General features: G+C 41.7%; 2 protein-coding genes across 16 annotated transcripts in view; one reads left to right on the forward strand and one right to left on the reverse strand.

Moving 5' to 3' along the window:
- Positions 1 to 241: 241 nt before the first annotated feature.
- On the reverse strand, positions 242 to 11,026 carry LOC145656980 (uncharacterized). 12 transcript variants are annotated; one of them, XM_081710935.1, is made up of 8 exons: positions 10,272 to 11,026; positions 8,061 to 8,122; positions 7,334 to 7,418; positions 7,157 to 7,236; positions 6,353 to 6,902; positions 5,896 to 6,104; positions 5,611 to 5,730; positions 242 to 1,337 (listed from the first exon to the last, which is right to left on the reverse strand). In XM_081710935.1, exons 5-8 carry the CDS (start codon positions 6,402 to 6,404, stop codon positions 789 to 791), a joined length of 930 nt encoding a protein of 309 aa, XP_081567061.1. In that variant the 5' UTR covers positions 6,405 to 6,902; positions 7,157 to 7,236; positions 7,334 to 7,418; positions 8,061 to 8,122; positions 10,272 to 11,026; the 3' UTR covers positions 242 to 788. The 12 variants fall into 12 exon arrangements, 9 of the variants coding, with proteins under 9 accessions (XP_081567061.1, XP_081567062.1, XP_081567060.1 ...); XM_081710936.1 differs by having other exon boundaries at positions 8,043 to 11,019; XM_081710934.1 differs by having other exon boundaries at positions 6,353 to 6,886; positions 8,061 to 11,017.
- Positions 11,027 to 17,224: 6,198 nt separating this feature from the next.
- gtpbp1 (GTP binding protein 1) overlaps positions 17,225 to 17,963 on the forward strand; it is a 17,239-nt gene continuing 16,500 nt past the window's right edge. For 3 of the 4 annotated variants that reach the window (XM_035524720.2, XM_081710946.1, XM_081710945.1), the window contains exon 1: positions 17,225 to 17,771. In XM_035524720.2, coding sequence (XP_035380613.2) covers positions 17,580 to 17,771 — 192 coding nt within the window. In that variant the 5' untranslated portion in view covers positions 17,225 to 17,579. The remainder of the gene's footprint in view (positions 17,772 to 17,963) is intronic. The other variant, XM_027025094.3, reaches the window with a different exon arrangement.

The raw sequence follows: 17,963 nt of genomic DNA on the forward strand, positions 1-17,963 counted from the left end.
GCTGGTTCTATAAGAAGAGAATAGTGTTGACAGCAACAGTGGTTTTTATACTGTTGTTCATTAGAATATGATTTTGTTAAGGTGATCACCTATTCAGCATCTCATTAAGTAGAATGAGGTGTGTCTGTAAAGGAATTCAACAAACACTTGAATGGAATGGTTGCTGTACATGTAGAGATGCTGATTTAAGAAAAAAATGGGAGTGGTCTCATTTTTTTTCTGGAGATTTTATATATATAAATAAAAACACACAGACACACAGCAGCCAAACCAACAAGGTAGAAAGTGAACCATGAGTCACAGAGAACACAGGAGAGTGTGAGCAAATCTTGGAACCAACCTGGAAGAGGCATAGGGATAGACAGACAGATCAAGAACAACCACATACACATTTGCAGATATAACACCACACAACACTGTACACAGTCCAGTTTAGTGCAGTATAGCTTTAACACAGCTATACTGATACTGCATCGATTCATCTCTGTCTTCTCTGGCTTCCATTGGCTAAAAGAGAGGACACAGATCAGAAGTTTGTGACAGCCCAAGTGCCACAAGGAACATGATGCAGCAACATATCTTGACATAAACAGACGTTTACTTACACAAGACGAAAAATTAACAATAAATGGTAAATGGCACTCACACAACAAACCAGTGCAGCGTGATATCAACAATAAACGATAAACAGGTACAGAAACACAAGCACGAGTAGGAACATAAACAGTTTACAAGATCAGTGAACAATGAACACAAACATATACATGAACAATGACTGACAACTGACGCTACAAACACAGGAGTTTAAATGCATACATAAATGACGTGTAACAAGGTGCAAGTGTATGATAACAAGGGGGCATGGTTACAAATAAGGGGGCAGTCACAGAGAGAACAGTTAACAGAACAGAGACAACTTCAACACGTGGCGGGCCATACCACTTGATGTGTGGGTAGCCTACCATTACAGAACCCCCATACCAATGACGGACCCCAGGCCACCATGGTATGGCAAAGCCTGGCACCGGCACCGTACAAAGTGGGCTAGGAGCCAGCACCAAAGAAGGTCTCTCAAGAGAGAGAAGGAAAGGCAGACTTGGTGCCTTTCCCAGGCCGGCACAGTGACGTTCAGTGGTGAGTCCAGCAGAACCAAAGGTGTGGCGGCAGCTAGTGACAACGCCTGCGGCGTTCAACGGCAGCGGGTCCAGAGGTGTAGCAGTCACTGGCGGGTCCGCGGGCACAACCGCGACGGCTGGTGGAGGGACCAGCGACGTGTCCGGAGGCATGGCTGTGCTGGTCAGCAGCACAGCAGCGAGGTCCGGGGGCGCACCTACAGTCTTAACATAGGACACAGGAACAGGTTGAGAGACCTCTTTGGTAGCGAGAGGAGGCCGGGCGGCGTCTCTCGTGCTGGGGACCGGAATAGGATCGGGCCGGGCGGTGTCTCTCGCACCAGGGATTCGAACAGGATCAGGCCAGGTGGCACCTCTTGTGCCGGGAACGGGCTCGGGATCGGGACTGAACTGGTCAGTGCTTCTAGATGATTTTTGGGGTCTTGATCCTGAAAATCTAGCCCTTAACATTTAAAAAAATCCCTCTAACATCCTTATCTCCTCTTCTCTCTGAGCCCCAAGAATGTCCTTTCCTTCTAAATACTGGCACAAAAAGCAAACCTTAAGACAGTCAGGAGGATCAGGGCAGATGAGGTACTTGAAGTACAGTTGGCTCTGTAATATTATCCCCTCCACAGAACCCTCTCCACTGAATTCCCCAGGGGGACATATAGTGGAGGGGAGAGACCAGGGCTTACCAGTCTTCAGGCGATCTATTAAGTCCAAATAAAATGTCAGTACTGACTGTGTTATGAAGCTCAGGCCCCACATTTAAGTCCACATGGTGAATCTAGACAAATCTTGATCACTTGTGTTAAACTTGCTAATGGGCAGCGTATTTCCAGATCAAAGTCAAATGAAACCTAGATTAAAAAAGGATTTGCACTGGTGATTTACCAGTGCTACTGCAAATTCATCCACTTGCAGGGCTACATTTCTGCTTTTGTTTCATTACAAAGTTATAGATTACAGATCTTATCAGCATCTGGTGCAACTGGCTGTATTATAAAAACATCAGAGGTTTTCAAATAAGGGAAACAATCACAATAAGTATGATACTGAACACATGAAAGCAGTGAAAAGGGCCGGTAGACATTTTCATTAGTATGAGTTACTCCCTGCCACTTTCCAAGGCCTCAATACCTGCCCTGCTACCAGGGCTTGACTCACTGCTTGAGGGGGACTGTGGCCAGTCTTCGGCAGTGAGCCCAGGATGGGTATGCCAGACGACTGGGTGATGTCTCGCAATCCTTGACCGTGGGGGGGCTCTAGCATCCCAGGTGAGCCGAACTTTCTCTGCACTTTCTCTGTCTATCTGTCTGCACATCATACTGTGGATATATTGCATCTGCCCCAAACTCCTCTGTAAGCATGCCTTCTCATAGTGAACCTGGTTAGTGCCTGACCTAGGGGACAATCAAACAACTGGGTATTACTACACAGGGGTATGTTGTAATTAGTCTGACAAACAGTTAGTATAGTGGTTGCCAAAATGGGGGTGCAGCAAGGACAATGAGGCATGTTTGAGCACTGCTAGTATAAGATGGACAGGTTTTTGAAAGGGCTCCCAGCTAAACATGCAGCAGAGGATGAGTCTTCAACTCACAGCAAAGACAAAAAAATACGTCAAACAAGGCTTCACCATTACAACACTGGGTAAAGAGGAGAGGGCACAGTGTGTTGTGTCTGAAAATACTAGCTTCTGAAAGTTTGAAGTTAAGACATCACTTGGAGAAAACACATCTAGAGCACGAAGAAAAGCCAGTTGATTTATTCAGAAAAAATTCATGAACTGTCATGCACAACAGAATTGCCTTACTAAAGTGGCATCTGTGCCTTTAAAATGCTCAACTCACCGAGTTGCTCAGTGTAAAAAGCTGCACACTATAGCCAAAGAATTAATACTTCCCTCTGCTATCAATATGGTTTTAGGTATGACTGATGAAGTAACAGCCAGCAAGCTAAAGGCAAGTCCTCTGTCAAACAATACTATTGTGGGTTCATTAATGAAATGCCTAAAGACATAGAGGAGGAGCTTAATGACAAAGTAGTAAAAAGCGACCGCTTTGCTCTGTAGATGGTCAAAGTGACTGACGGTAGCAAAGACTGTTTACTGATAAAGTACGTCAGATACCTTGATGTCGATGATTTGAGGGAGGATCTGCTTTTCTGCAAACAAGTTACTGCAGGAGCCCCTGCAGATGAATTGAACAAAGTCAATGATACATGAAAGAGGCCAATCTGAAATGGGAGGACTGTGTTGGGCTCAGGCAATAGCTGAGAAATGATGTGGGCTGCAAGTGCTCATCAAGCTGAATGCTGAGCTGAATGAGGTAATAACAGACCTCACTGCCACAGTAGACGTGGACAAGCAGAAGTTTAATAATAAATTCCTCATGAACCTTGTGTACCTTAGTGACATGTTTCAGAAACTCAATGAAGTAAATATGCAAATGCAAGGCACCAACACACACCTTCACATCTAGAAAATAAAAATCACATAATTCATAAGAAAGCTAGAGTTGTGGGAGCAGCCAGTTAAGGAGGGAAATATAGACTCATTTGAGAACCTGAAATCACTCATCAGGGTCAACAAGCTTCAGAACACAATGATCCCATGAATGAAATTCACATCTCTGCCCTACAAAAACATTTCCGGAAGTATTTTCCAGTGCAGGATCCTAAACAATACGATTGGATCTGGGACCCCTTCAGTGCACCACCACCTGCTGACTTCAGCACTGCAGAGGAGGAAGAGTTCATTGTCACCTCTGATTCAACTATGAGGCTGCAGCTTAAGTTTAAGACACTGGCTGCATTTTGGATTGGAGGGGACAAGGATGGCCCACTACTAGGTAGGAGCGCTGTGGCCATGCTCCTTCCTTTTGCCACATCCTACCTGTGTGAGAGACTTTTTTGCAGTGGCCTCCAAGACAAAATACAGATCAAAGCTGGACACTGAAAATGGACACCGACAATGCTGTCTCATAGCATGACGCAAGCCCACACCAGTCACTGAACAGACGATGGTATTAAAGAACAAATGTTTAGGTTTACTTTTTTCTCTCAGAGGGCTGGTTACATTTTAGAGCCATTTTTGTGCAGAGGCAATTTTGAGAAAATATACTAAAAGCAATGACTGCTATTACACAGTAAAAATGCAAGATACCTAATGCATGTCACTTGTAATAATTCCACTGTAAATGTGACGTCACTTTACTGTTTTGTTCAATAACAAGTTGCAGTTTTGTATGATTTACAATGTTTAAAATAAACTCATACATAAGATGTCAGCACTATATACCTAATAAGATGTCAACAGTAAATAAATACACCAAGTGGATTAGACCCAGTTGTTTGAGTGATCTGGGATGTTTGAGTGATCCGGCCTGTCTGATCTGAGGGAAGCCTGGGTGCTAAAGGTACTGTCACAAATATCCTGAAACACAAGGGAGAAAAACAGTAGTGTGTAACTACACTCTCGCTGAACTTGTGAAATACATTAGATTGAACTATTAACTGAAAAAGTCAGTCGCATTGTCCAGGAAAGATGTTGGCAGTGCGATCACAGGAGATGCAGTGGAACCTTGCCATAAGCTCTCTGTTAGAGAAGAGAAGAGATGGTGTTTGAACAGCTTGTGTTTGAAAACCATAAGGTTTTAGTGTTACGCTGTTGGACAGTGTCAGTATTCTCTCACTTCCTTAGGCCAACAGAGTCATTGTGTTTTTGAAACGTCTGAGCCTGGAGTTGCATATGGATACTTTTCCAGTGAAATAGTACTCCTGGTAGGAATTGCATAGCACTCGATGGAGAAGTGGATGTATTTTGAAAAGTGGATCATAATCTGGGTTCTTCACTGTCATGTTAAAATTCTGTGTTCGTGATAAACAAATCTCATATCCACATGAAAAAAAAAAGTGTTCACAATCAATAACGTTACTAGCACTCAAACTCTGTTAATGATGGCAAATAAATGTACAAATCAGACCAGAAACATCTCATAAATGCATGACCCAGTCATTTCCAGTCACAAATTGAAACAGAACAAAAGATCCAAAATGCACTAAAGAATAGGCATTTATTAAGTAAACAGCCATTTGTAAGATGGAGTTTGGCTTTGAAACCACGAGAGGCCTTAATTGGATGGTGCCATCCAATTCAGGGCTTTAAAAACTCACAATAAAATCTTACATTCCTAAATTTAATCAGAGCCAGTGGAGGGATGCCAGGACAGGCCTTAGGACTGGGATCACAGGTACATGGGGAAGGTTTAATCTGTGAGTCTGGTCTTAATGTCCATTTAAAACCCTTTCCAGTTAGTTTTAATTTATGTGTATTGGCTGATTTTCTAGATACAGCCTACTCCTACAAAAGAAAGGAATGTTTAGGGAGTTCCCAAAGACAATGCAGCAAACAAAGGATAACCATGGAAAATGAAGCTTGAATGCTTTCTTCAGGTCACTTGTGTCTCAGTTCTAGTGACACAGCCCCACTCACATCGATGTGGCTCTTCTGGATGTGGGCCTCCATCAGATTGCTAGTTGTGCTGTGGAGCTTCTCAAACTCCACCCGGAGGTGCAGGATAGCACCTTGTACATCGCTCATCAACTCAGATGGCTGGGGTACACAGAGTGAAACACACACACGGAAAAGAAAATGTTAGCCCATTTAGATAAAGAAGTTCAACATAAAAAAATATATATTTATAAAGATGCTACACTAGATAATTGTTAATATGCAAAATTTGTTTTGAAAGCCAAAAGGATTTTGTTAATATCTTACAGATAATGTGTGTACACGCTTGTGTGTTTGCATGCCTGTACTCATTATGCCTGTAACGATTCTGCTGGCCCGAGTGCCGAAGGGCATGGAGCAGGATGCGCAGACTCCCTCAATGTCATTGGACGCTCCCCCCGAGTCACGTGGTAAGGCCTGCCGTGTGCAGAGGGGTTCACCCATGTTTCTAGCCACACCCCCGTGAAGGCACGCACCTGTATGGGGTTACATGTTAAATGCGTCTGTCTATTTAAACCCCCGTCAGTGCGTGCCTCCCCGTTGGTTACTGTTTGTCTGCCTGTTAGTGTCTGAAGTTGTACGTTTGTATTCAGGTTAGTGTCTAGCTGTTGTATATGTCTGTCTAGCCTATGTTAATCGTTTACACAAGTGTCTTTATGTTCGCCATAACTGTTATGTGTGAGTGCCACAATTGTCTAAATGTTTGTGTCATTAAATGTTTCACCACTTCGAGAGCGTCTGTGCGTCCTGCTCCACGCCCTGCGGCACTCGGGCATCGTTACAGAATAACCAACCACCACAGGACACCAGCTCCCTCGGCCTGTGACGGACTTCCTAGTGGGAGGTGCATAGACACTCCCTGCACTGCCACCTGGATCCGTGGATATTGGGGAGAGGACCGCGATCACTGGCCGTGTCTTCTCCGGAGGTGGAGGGGAACACCCCCAGGAATTTCTTGGGGGGGGGGGCTGGGGCTGTTGAGTCTGGGCCGAAGAGGACTGAGGGGCACCACGATGACCAGAAAGAGGGTGGTCGGGTGGAGCCAGTGGGATCTCCTGAGTTCCTTCCCCTCAGCTGACTCGCCAGCAAGACTGGAGGGGTCCGCCCAAAGCCTTGGAGGCAAACCGCCTCTGGGGCGCTCCTAGATCGGCGGGGAGCAGGAGGACCTTTCGTGGGAGGAGCATGGCCAGAAGCCGGGCAGAGGTGCACCCCCGCGTGTCCCCCGAGGCCGGGGACGCGATTACAGCGCCTGTGCGGACTGCACAATACACACACTAACAGAGGTTTAAATAGACAAAGAAACACAAGATGTTAAACCCCGTGCAGGTGCGTGCAATTATGGAGGGCGTGGTTACAAATGGGGTGAAACCCCCTGCACGCGGCAGGCCATACCATGTGACTTGTAGGGGGCGGGGGAGCGTCCCATAACAATGCCAAAGCTTTGCTCTGTCCTGTCTCTTTCCTGTTATTTAATGAAGCCAGTGACCATGGCATGCAGTTTCTCATAGCACTGGAACAGCTGGCTTACCTTCCTGTTCATATCCAGCATAGAAGAGGGGCTCATGGTGATGTCATCATATCCTCCAGAATGGATTGGAGGCTCTCTAGCTATGGACACAGAGCAGATAAAAAAGCTCTATCAGGATATCTGTCAAAGAGTGATCATTTGAGTGGTATTTCACATGTTTCTTCCCCTCTCTCTTACCTGATCCTGCATGTGTTTATCTGGACTGCTCTGCTGCTCCATCCTTTCTTCAGCTTTTCCACCTGCTCTTCCAGCTTCTGCACACCTATGAAAGTGTGTGGGGCATAAGTGTGTATGTGAGTGTTTGTTAGTGTTAGCATCATAGTGAAAATGACACCTCAATATAATAGGTATCCATTTTTACACAGGCAAAATCACTTTCCTTAATTTAAGCCTTAATTAAGGCTCACTAGTATTTCAGTATGTGACAAGACATTGGCAGGTCCAGATAACTGCATCATCCAGAACTACTAACTATTCACTCATTTGAAGTAAGTTGCTACGGTGTTCCTGGTTGAAACTAGCCTTTAACTTAGGTTAGCTTTGTGCCCACGCTCTCGATGCAGCTGATCTGGATCACTGATGCTGCTGTTGTTCTGACTACTCGATGACCACCTCACCTACACTGGAACTTAGACACTTACAACCATAATCTACACTATAAATAATGAAAGTATAATAAAGTGTTTGTGCTATGTGTTAAATCCAGATATACAGGATGGATGAATGTTCTATTACTACACTAACAAACATGTTCAGACCCTGACAAAGCACAAGTATTATGATGCACAAACAAGTTCTGTGAATGTTCACACACAGTCAAAAACATTAGTAGCTATCATTTTGATTATAAACATTTTACAGTTGGGAAATTGAGTTGAATATTAACCTAAAGTGTAGCTCTTACTCTCTGATTTTATGTCCGCCTGTGTGTTTGTCTTCCCTGTGTTCCAGGTTATGCCTCTGCCTCTCTCGTAGCATCCCGATCCACACCAGATTTTCCGGTGAGCAGAGCACCATATAAAAGGAAGAGGAAGAGACAAAGGGCTTGGCTTAGGATATGTATGACTTTGGATTTGCCCCATGATGTATGGTTTGCTTTGCCCTTTGTTTGTTTGATTGCCGGATGATATCTGTTTTTTTGTATCCTGTATATAGTTACACACTGGTGGTAGGGAGTGGCTGCCATTTTGTTGGGGTTTGGGTTTATCTTTGTTTCTAACAGTGTAGTCATTGTATGTTTCATTTTGTTAGATTAGTCAGTCGTCTTTTTGTTTCTAGTGTGGTTTTGTTTGTTGTGTTGGCCTTGGTCACTCCTGATGCGATTGCACCGGTTTCTTGTCTTTAAACACCTTTTCTGTCAACTTTGTCTGGTTATTCATTCCTTTACTCATTTCTACTGCTGTAACACTCCAAAACCCTATGTTACGGCCTCCCAGCCTAGAAGGGGTCGTAACAGTTGATGTTGTGCTTTCTTCTACCCACAAATAAAGAGGACTGGTGTAAAAACACCAAACAATTCAAAAATCATTACTAAGAGGCTAAACAAGGGCATCAGCCTGGATCATTCCATAAAACAGTGGAAAAACTGTTGCCATTATGCCACAATTTACTTAGAACATTTACTTAGAAGTCATGACACAAGACGCAAAGACTTTACGTTCAAGTAGGCAGCTACTCTGCCCACATCACCCAGCTCAGGACCTGCTAGGGTTACCAAATCCACCAGGGAGCCGAAGTCCAGCGCTCAAGGGTTCTGTGCAGCGAAGGGGCCGACCTGCTTGTGATGTCCAGGCGAGCTCCTCCGAACAGAGGCTCTCTCAGGAGCCAACACTGAGGAGCTGAGCATCCCTGCTGCTAAAACTTGAACAGGTTAAGGACTTTAAAAAGTCCAAAATAAAAAAGGGGCAGAGTTTGTGAGGGCAGTCTTTTAGTGTCCATTAGGAACAGGGACAGGTCCATGTCCCTGCCCCCTAGTGTACAAAGCACCACATAAGCCAACGGTCTCCACACCAGGGCTGCTGGGCCACTGAGAAGTCTCTGCAAAAACTGAAGACGAAAGGTGGCAACCCTGCTGGCAAAGTGTACAAGCCCCTGTCTGCCGTCTTCTTTAGATAAAAACAACATGCTCTGAGGGAGCCAATGTAACTTCTACCAAAAAAGTCCACTAATACCGCCTGGATGCTGGACAGTAGACCTGGAAAAGGGTCTAAGCACACTAACCTGTGCCAGGTTATTACAGGTCAAAACCTGTCCTTTATATGACAATTGAGGCTGTATCCATTTCTCGAACAATCCGTCCCAGTTTTTCTCAGTTTGTCTGTCCCCCAGAAACATTCCCAAATATTTAAAACTCTTCCTAACCCATCTCAACCCCTGTGGTAAACACGGTGTCCCATTTGACCAGCTTGCAACCAGCAAGGCCTCACTTTTGCTCCAATTCACCTTAGCAGAGGAGATTTTACCAAACGGTTCCACTGTGCTGAGTAGGTTCTCAACATCGACTTGGGTTTTAAGCGTCACAATAACATCAGCATAGGCAGACAGTAAAATTTGTGAGTTAAGATCAGGTTGTGGTCATTCATTTCTTGAATGAAAGCTACATCAATTGCTTTAAATGTAATTAACTGAAAAGGCTGTGTTCTTTACATCCCTGGCCCCATTAATATTTATTGTCGCCAGACTGCAGACATTTATATTGAAAATGAAAACTAAATCTAACACACTAAACAAAACCGCGAGCCAGAAAATTAAACAATCTTTATTACCTTCCTCATTACGTTGCTGTTTTAGCTTAGTCACCATCTTCTTTAGGAGGAAGATCTCCTGAAGAGTAAAACCTTCCTCCCCTAAATTACTTCTCAAATACTGAAAAGAATGTATAAAATCTGCCAGATCTGGAAAGTGCTCTTTCACCCGAACCCCTTTTGCACGTTTTGTATTTTCCAAAAAAGTTATTTTCACTTTCAACGTATACACTCCTCGAGCACCACAGGGTTGCGAGTGCAAGGAAATGTTGGCATCAAACGAATCATTTTCAGCCGGCACTTCGTCAAATCACTCGCCCGTTTCCCACAACTTTCATCGCGTTGTGTGTTTTGTGCTGACTGAAACGTACCTTCTTCCTCTTAGTAACTGGAAAGTCATCAAAAGAGTTCACCGAATCAGCCAGTGTGTCGTCCACGTCCTCAGACCCCAGTGTACCTATTCCCACTACTACACATCCAACACGTCCAGACTGACTATCATCGACAACCCCTTCTGGGCCTATCTCCGCTTCTGTTCTTCACCGAATCAGCCAGTGTGTCGTCCACGTCCTCAGACCCCAGTGTACCTACTCCCACTACTACACAACCAACACGTCCAGACTGACTATCATCGACAACCCCTTCTGGGCCTATCTCCGCTTCTGTTCTGCTTTGGGTTGTCCACATTTTCCAGACACGATCGTACAAGGTGACCACCCCCTCCGCACCCAAAACACTTAATCGTTTCCGTTGTAGCAAAGACCATAGGATTAAAATGATCGATTTTGAATTTAAATGCGACATTAAGATTCGTCATGTTATCTGCCCAAATCATAAAAGCATGCCTCCTAAAAGACACGTTTTAATAATAGTGACTTACATCCATGGGGAATTTTCTTAATCGGAGACTTGCTTGGCCAAAGCAAGACAGTTCATGTGCTAGGACATCGTCTTTTATAAACGGTGGTACGTTAGACAGTGTGACCCGCAGGGGTAACCTAGAGGGAGAACACTTTATTAATTAATAATAAATTAATAATAGACACTATGGTCTACAACATCCGAAACTTTATCAATGCTATCCAGAAACAAAACAATCAAACTATTAATTCTGGACGCAGATAAAATATTATCATGCCCCACCATATCTCCTACTGCTAAACTACACTCCTCTAATTTACACCTGTGGCCACTTTCACTGCGTGCCTTCCGCTCACCTACTCAAACGCTATCCCCTCCCCCCCAAACACAAAAAAAAAAGTCTTTGAAAACAAACCAACACCAAAAAAAAAAAAAGAGAGAGAGAGAGAGAAAGAGATACTACTTCAGGAATAAACATAACTCTGCAGAGAAACTGTCATGTGGCAATGTAACAGGTCATTATCTCCTACAAGATTCACAGCAGCCAAGAAGATATCTTGGTCTCCATTTGTCACATGCATACAGCACATGAATTGTTTAGCTCACCGTGGAATTCTCCAGGTCATCCTCTTGGTGGCAGCATTGCTCCGCGATTCATCAGTGATTCTACAATCCAACTGATTCAGATTAATCTACACATGAAAAAGTTATAAGATGATAGTTTTGTGCTATGTACCGAATTATGTGCTCATAACAGTGCAATGTGATATCCACATAAACTTCCCAGACAAAAAATTAGTCACCTTGCGTGTTTACGGTGCTAGTAACTTCAAGATGCTTAATTTTGTGGAATTGGGTCCTTTTCTTGAGGTGACAGTAAATTTGAACCATGATACCTACAATGAGCTGCTGGGCAACCAGATTTTGCCTGGAATATAACACTCTTATCCCTCTATTGCAAGATGACAATTCTCACGTTCACAGGGCTGCCAGTGTGACTGATTGGCATGATGAACATTCAGGAGCATTCACACATCTGGAATGGCCCACAAAATCCCCAGATTTGAATCCTCTTCAAAATCTGTGGGACTGCCTGGAACAACAAGTAAGAAACATCTACGAAATTTGGCCAAACCGCACAATTCTTTGATGCAAGGGTGGCTGACATCGCCTACATCCAGAAACCTGTGCAGTCCGTGCCTAATCGAATCACCTGCTGTTATTTATGCTTGTGGAGGTATTACATGCTACTAGGTACATTTCAGTCAAAGGTGACAATTTTTTTGTCCGGAGAGCTCATCTACATGTGTAAAATGATAGGCATGTTTTGACCATATTGGTCAAATGAGATAAGAAGAGTTTTCCCGTGTGTGTTCGCTGTCACCTGGTTGAGTTGATTCTGAAGTGCCCTGAATTCCTTCTTCAGGTTATCTGTGGTTTCCAGAATCTTTTGTATTAAGTCTTGTGTACAGAACAGAACAAAAAGTTTTCATTGGCAAATTCTTTCACAGCAACACATTCCCTCAAAATACTTGTGCGTGTTGGGTGGATGATGTTGAGGGGCTTGGAAATAATAAAAAATGAATCCAATACAGATAGGGAAAAAAGGCAGTCATATATTTTGAAAAATAAAGTGAAATGTCCTGGAATTGTCAAGCAAATATCTCATTTTCAATTAGTGATTGACTAATATCACAATTTTTATAGCTGATATGTATGAAGTTAACATTTCAATTTCACTGAATAATTATGCATATTGCTTAATTGTATCAAACAACTCATGGTTCTGAACACAACAAAAGAATACAAGTATGCCACATCCGCCTCTGGCAGTACAATTAGCTATGATTTCCTCTGAAAAGATGTTTTAGTTCTCCACTTCTGTCATTTAAAAACTAAGTTTTGGGGCAGCTACCTTTTCCCTCTAAGCAGTCCAATGTGCTGTCATTAACAAAAGTTATTATGCAAATTTCAAGGCTCTCATCTCTTTTCTTTGCTGGAAAATACAGCCAAAACTTTATTTTATACTTCAGTGTAAGGTTTATTGTTTGTTTGTTTGTTTGCTTGTTTGTACTGTTTGTTTTTTACAGAGAGCTGATTAAAATGAATAGAAATCAATTAGACAGATGGACAGATAGACAGACAGACAAACAGATAGATACTCTTGTAATAACATAACATCAACTTATCAATCATCTACCTTGGACACTCCCTCTTCGTTAGTTTCCATATTTCAACGGAGTTCCATTCGTTGGCACATGTTCACTGATGTGGTGGTCCTAGATGCGGTATAACTCAGCAACTCTTTGTCGCTTGGAAGTTGCTCTAGCGCAGCGATCTTCTTTCCTACATAAAGCAGCTTGTCCACCATGCATTGGTACGGGATTGATTTCTCCCGTTTTAATGATGTCTTTGGACCTCTGGGGTCCTGGCACATGTCTCATTCTCTTCATTCAATGGTTCAATTTTGTATATTCAAGTGTATATTTTGTATATTCAAGTGACGTTACACGCCAACTGATTTTATCTTTGCATAGCTGTGGCACGTGAAAATACTACGCTGTCCCAAAGTGATAAAATCAATTTATGATTGCTTGTTGTTCAACTTTGCATTAAATATTTAGAATATTTACTTGGGTGAAACTAATTCCTTATCATCTTTCACCAAGCCACATATATTACTAAAAGCAAAATTCTACGCCTTATGCTTTCACCCATTTCTACCAATTCAGTCTGTTGTGATATGGTGGTGCCAAATGGTAGACAATTAAATATGTAACATTTTACAAATAATAATTTGTCATGGAGAGGTAGTGTGTCTGGCACTTCTTAAAATAAAACATTTAACAATTAGAAGATGATTGTGAAAACAGAGGCTGGTTTCTAATTAAAGCCTAATGTGGCCTGCTTTATCTTGTTTAAACTGATCTTCCAGCCTGCCAGGCTGCTTTAGTCAATAGGGCTCAGCATGGTCTTTCAGCATTGCAAAGATGAAATGGATTTTTAAATGTTGAGATAATTTCTTTTGATAATAATCTGGAGACAAAATTAGTTCTGGATATTTTTATTTTGTCAGATTTCTAAGTCAGCAAATATAGCACTCTGCAAACTTCTCCCTATCATTTTTGTGACAGAACATAGTTTATTGACATTATAATATATATATATATATATATATATATATATATATATATATATATATATATATATATATATATATATAGGGTCCATTTCCTGCACACCAAGCTCCTTTTAAGATTTCAAAGGAACGGAGTTTTACTTAGGTAAACTTTAGCATTACGTTTTAGGAACCTCATGCTAATCTACTCTATGGGTATGCAAATGGGTATGCAAATACTATAGTTCGTCTAGTTCAATAGACAACTTAAGTTAGTCATCTTCAGTGCTTCGTGAATACTCTGCTTTCAGCCTCTTAAAATGAGTTGCCTTAGAGTGAGGACTTCGGAATGGACTGCCTCCCTAACAAGGATTTTCAAAGAGTGATTGTGAATAGGAGCCAAAGGATCACTCCTCTGCACATGCCAATATAATATTGAACCAAGCAAAGGTCATGCAACCATAGCTGCATTCTTCATCACTAATGGTGGAGTGTCAAGTGCTCCTTTAATCATGCTATAAACTACCTTAAGCAAATGCATGTTCAGGTTCCACTGACTGACTGACATATCTAGGTTATAAATGATGCAACATATTGCAATATGTCTGACAGTACTTAATGGACAGTTTTCTAAATTATAATAGTGGAGGAGTAGTTATGGATTCAACTTCCTTTCCCTGGAGGAGGCAACTCTGCTGGGGCAAATGAAGAAAGGAATGTTACCTCTGTAACCCCTTTGTGTCCGAGAATGACTCTAGGACTCCGGAATCTTTTTTTTTTTATTTAACACCAAATCTGCTCGTAAGCCTGCTGCTCCCAATGCTGACACAGGAATCACTCAGAGGATCAGTGCTGGGCCAGTCTTGGGTGAAATCAGCAGCTAGTTACAGTGCTGAGCCTTAGCAAAACCTGTGAGTTACATATACTGATGGATAATGAGCTGGCAGCATCTTTTTCATGCTGTTTCATCAACATTGGCTTGATTAGAACAGCCTGTCTACTTCTGGGCATGCTTTTTGGTAAGCTTGGCTTTAAACTGAGAAAGAGCAGGTTTGGGTTTAGGTTTATCTAGATCATGGTTGACATGACCTATGTCCCATCAGATTATTGAAACTCTTCACCCTTCCATCATTTGTAACGCATAATTTGTAACACAATAGTTAAATATCACTAACTTTGAATATGTTAGGAATGTTATGTTTGAATATGTTACAGACAACTGTAAATGATCACTGATATAAAAATAAAGGTCATTCTTAATGTGATCATATTATCAGTTTGTATTAACCTATAAGTCTGTAATAGGTCTGTAATAACCTCTAAGAACTGCGCCAACGTTCTACCCATATTACGCACACATTACACAGTGCAACATGGTTCATGGCTTGTTTAAAAAGGCTGATTTTTTTTTTCAGAAATATGTATCCAGAATAAAACCTAAGAGTGCCCTGAAAACATTTTCTCTGACCAATTACAAAGTAATAATTGGTGCTAATACCTATGAGGGTATATGAACATTAGCATGTTTAATTCAAATTAGTGATAACAAAAAAAAGTTGGACTTGTTAAATGTATCAGACATATTCTGATGGACTCTTAAAAATACACTGCATAATTCCATGTAAACATTTTGCCTAAGCAAAATGGTGAAATATTTGTAGGCAGCACATTTGTAGCTGTCTGTACTTTGTATCATGTGTAATACTGAGTCCTTAAAAACACTTTAAGGGTATGACTTTAGTGGTGAGAGTTTAAAGGTGTGTGTATCACCAGATGTCACTTGAGGTTTTAAGTTACCATTTCTATTACTCAGATGAATGAGGATGAGACTCATGGGAATAATATACCTTTATATTCACCTACACCTCACAGGCCATGCTTGATCACACTTCCCTTTATTAAAGCTGGCTGAGCTCTAGAGAGTGTTACTACTTAAAGTGAGAACCAGCAATGTCACTGTTTTACTGTATATACTAATAAATCTGTTTCAGTCTTTCAGTCTGTATTTCATCAAGGCCATTTTCAAACTTTCACAGAAAGATCTATGTGAGCTGTGCTCTGAGTCTTAGACATTTGTACAGTGTGTCTAGGGGTTTGTCCTGACAACAGACTGAAAATACAAGTAGTCATCTAACTAGTATTTTCTGGGCAATCTCATGAAGCATGTGTTGTGGCATAGCACTGTATGGCAGTAGCAACCCATGACTATTGGCCCTCTGAGCTGTATTGTCTCTGTTTATAACAAAAGCAAAAAACTACCAGCCTAGTTTACTGTGTTATCTCCTAAAGTACTGCAAAAGTTTCATAACACAGTTCCAGCTCAGAAACAAAAATGAACACGCTAGTCCATCCTTAGCAGTGCAACAAGCAAAGAGAACAGACAGGGTGAGAGTTATCACCAAAACCAACAACAATTAGGCATAATTTCTTATGCAAAATGGGAATCCTCTATACAAATAATCACATCATCATGCATTCATACCATTCATAAATACTGTCTATGTATATACAGTCTGTGTTTGGCCCTCTGTACCTTTTTAGCTTGATCACCAATCTCCAACATTCTTTCCAGCAACAGCAGAGGCAGCAGAATTCTGATAGGAAGACAAGATCTTTCATTTAACCATGCACAAACCGAATAGGATTTTGAAGGATTTGTTTGCTTACATTTGTATTTGTTTAGATGTTGATTTTCAAATTATGAAGATAAAATAAAATTAGAACCGATGACTTTTGAAGTATTATTTTTTAGAATATAAGCCTTCTCTGTGGGCATAGAGGGCCATAATGCTGGATGGGCAGCTGGATAGGTACAGTGACCATCAATACAGATTAAAGATCAGACTTTATATCTTAGGGTAATTGCACCAATTTTGAAGTTTCACTTACAACAGGACATTAGTGCAATTGTATGTAATAGATCTGCTGTGGTTACACTATTAGTTAAGGTGTACAAAAAAACTGATGAAAATCCACTTCCTTTATAACATAAAGGCGTGTGCAGTATCCTGTTCCAGTAATGCTGAGCACAAAGTTTGCTCCATCTCTACCAGTAGCTAAAAATGTTTCCATAGAGCTGTAACACTAAGAGGTTGTCATGGAGGGACTCTATATAGTGTCTCATACATCCATCTATGAAAACCTGAATTTAAGCGTCTTTTTCGTTTGTAATCGTCACTAGATACGTTCACATAAACGCTTACGTAAATAATCAACAACTGATTGGTAGCTAAACGCGCGTATTCAGTGAGCGGGAAATGGCACGGATTGGATGTCAGTGACACGTGGGTATAAAGTCACTGACCCAAACGACAGGCCAATGAGGCTGCTGAATAATGTATTAAGAGGTGTGCCTAGATGAACTGCACATGCTCGCTAACCTGTTTTTATTTCAAACCATAAACACTGAAACGCGCATTACCCGTATATTGTTGTCAATTAACGTAGCTCTGTTATTCACTATGTAGTTAGCCTGTAATAATAATAATAATAATAATAATATTAATAACAACAATGTTTACACATTTGTAGTTCGGTCTCGGTGTTCGCATCTGGCGTTGTTGGTGTTTAGCTAGCTACTAAGCTAGCGGGTTTGACAAGAAGCTGATTTGTTGCATCAGCTCATATTTGCTTCTCAAAGCTGCATGATTTAAAGATTGATTTGTAGTTTTATTTTTACTGTTTAATTTCCATTTGCAAGATGGCATCGATGACGGCTACGGAACCCGGTTTAAATCCAGCATCAATACCGACCACAGAATCTTTGGTTCCTGCTTGTATGTTTGCTCCGTCAAGCCGGGGATGTGGGGATGATGACGGGGCAGAGAGCATTGAAGACGGCGAGACGTTCAACGGCGAGGCCGGGGATCACGGAATAGATTTCTCCAGCAAGGTTGGTTGTTAGGCCTCTATTGGTAGCAAGCAACTGCGGTAGCAAGCTATAAAAATAAGTTCTGATTTAAAATAACCATTAAATGGAATTTCAACAGAATTTTAGTTATGGCACACACCATAACTTGGACGACTTTTAAGTGTTGGTACATTTAAAAACATTACCTAACTAGCTAGCTACAGTAGTTAGCTA

Source organism: Electrophorus electricus, chromosome 3 (genome assembly GCF_041902795.1).
Source record: "Electrophorus electricus isolate QZ-2024a chromosome 3, ASM4190279v1, whole genome shotgun sequence".
NCBI classification, from domain to species: domain Eukaryota; kingdom Metazoa; phylum Chordata; class Actinopteri; order Gymnotiformes; family Gymnotidae; genus Electrophorus; species Electrophorus electricus.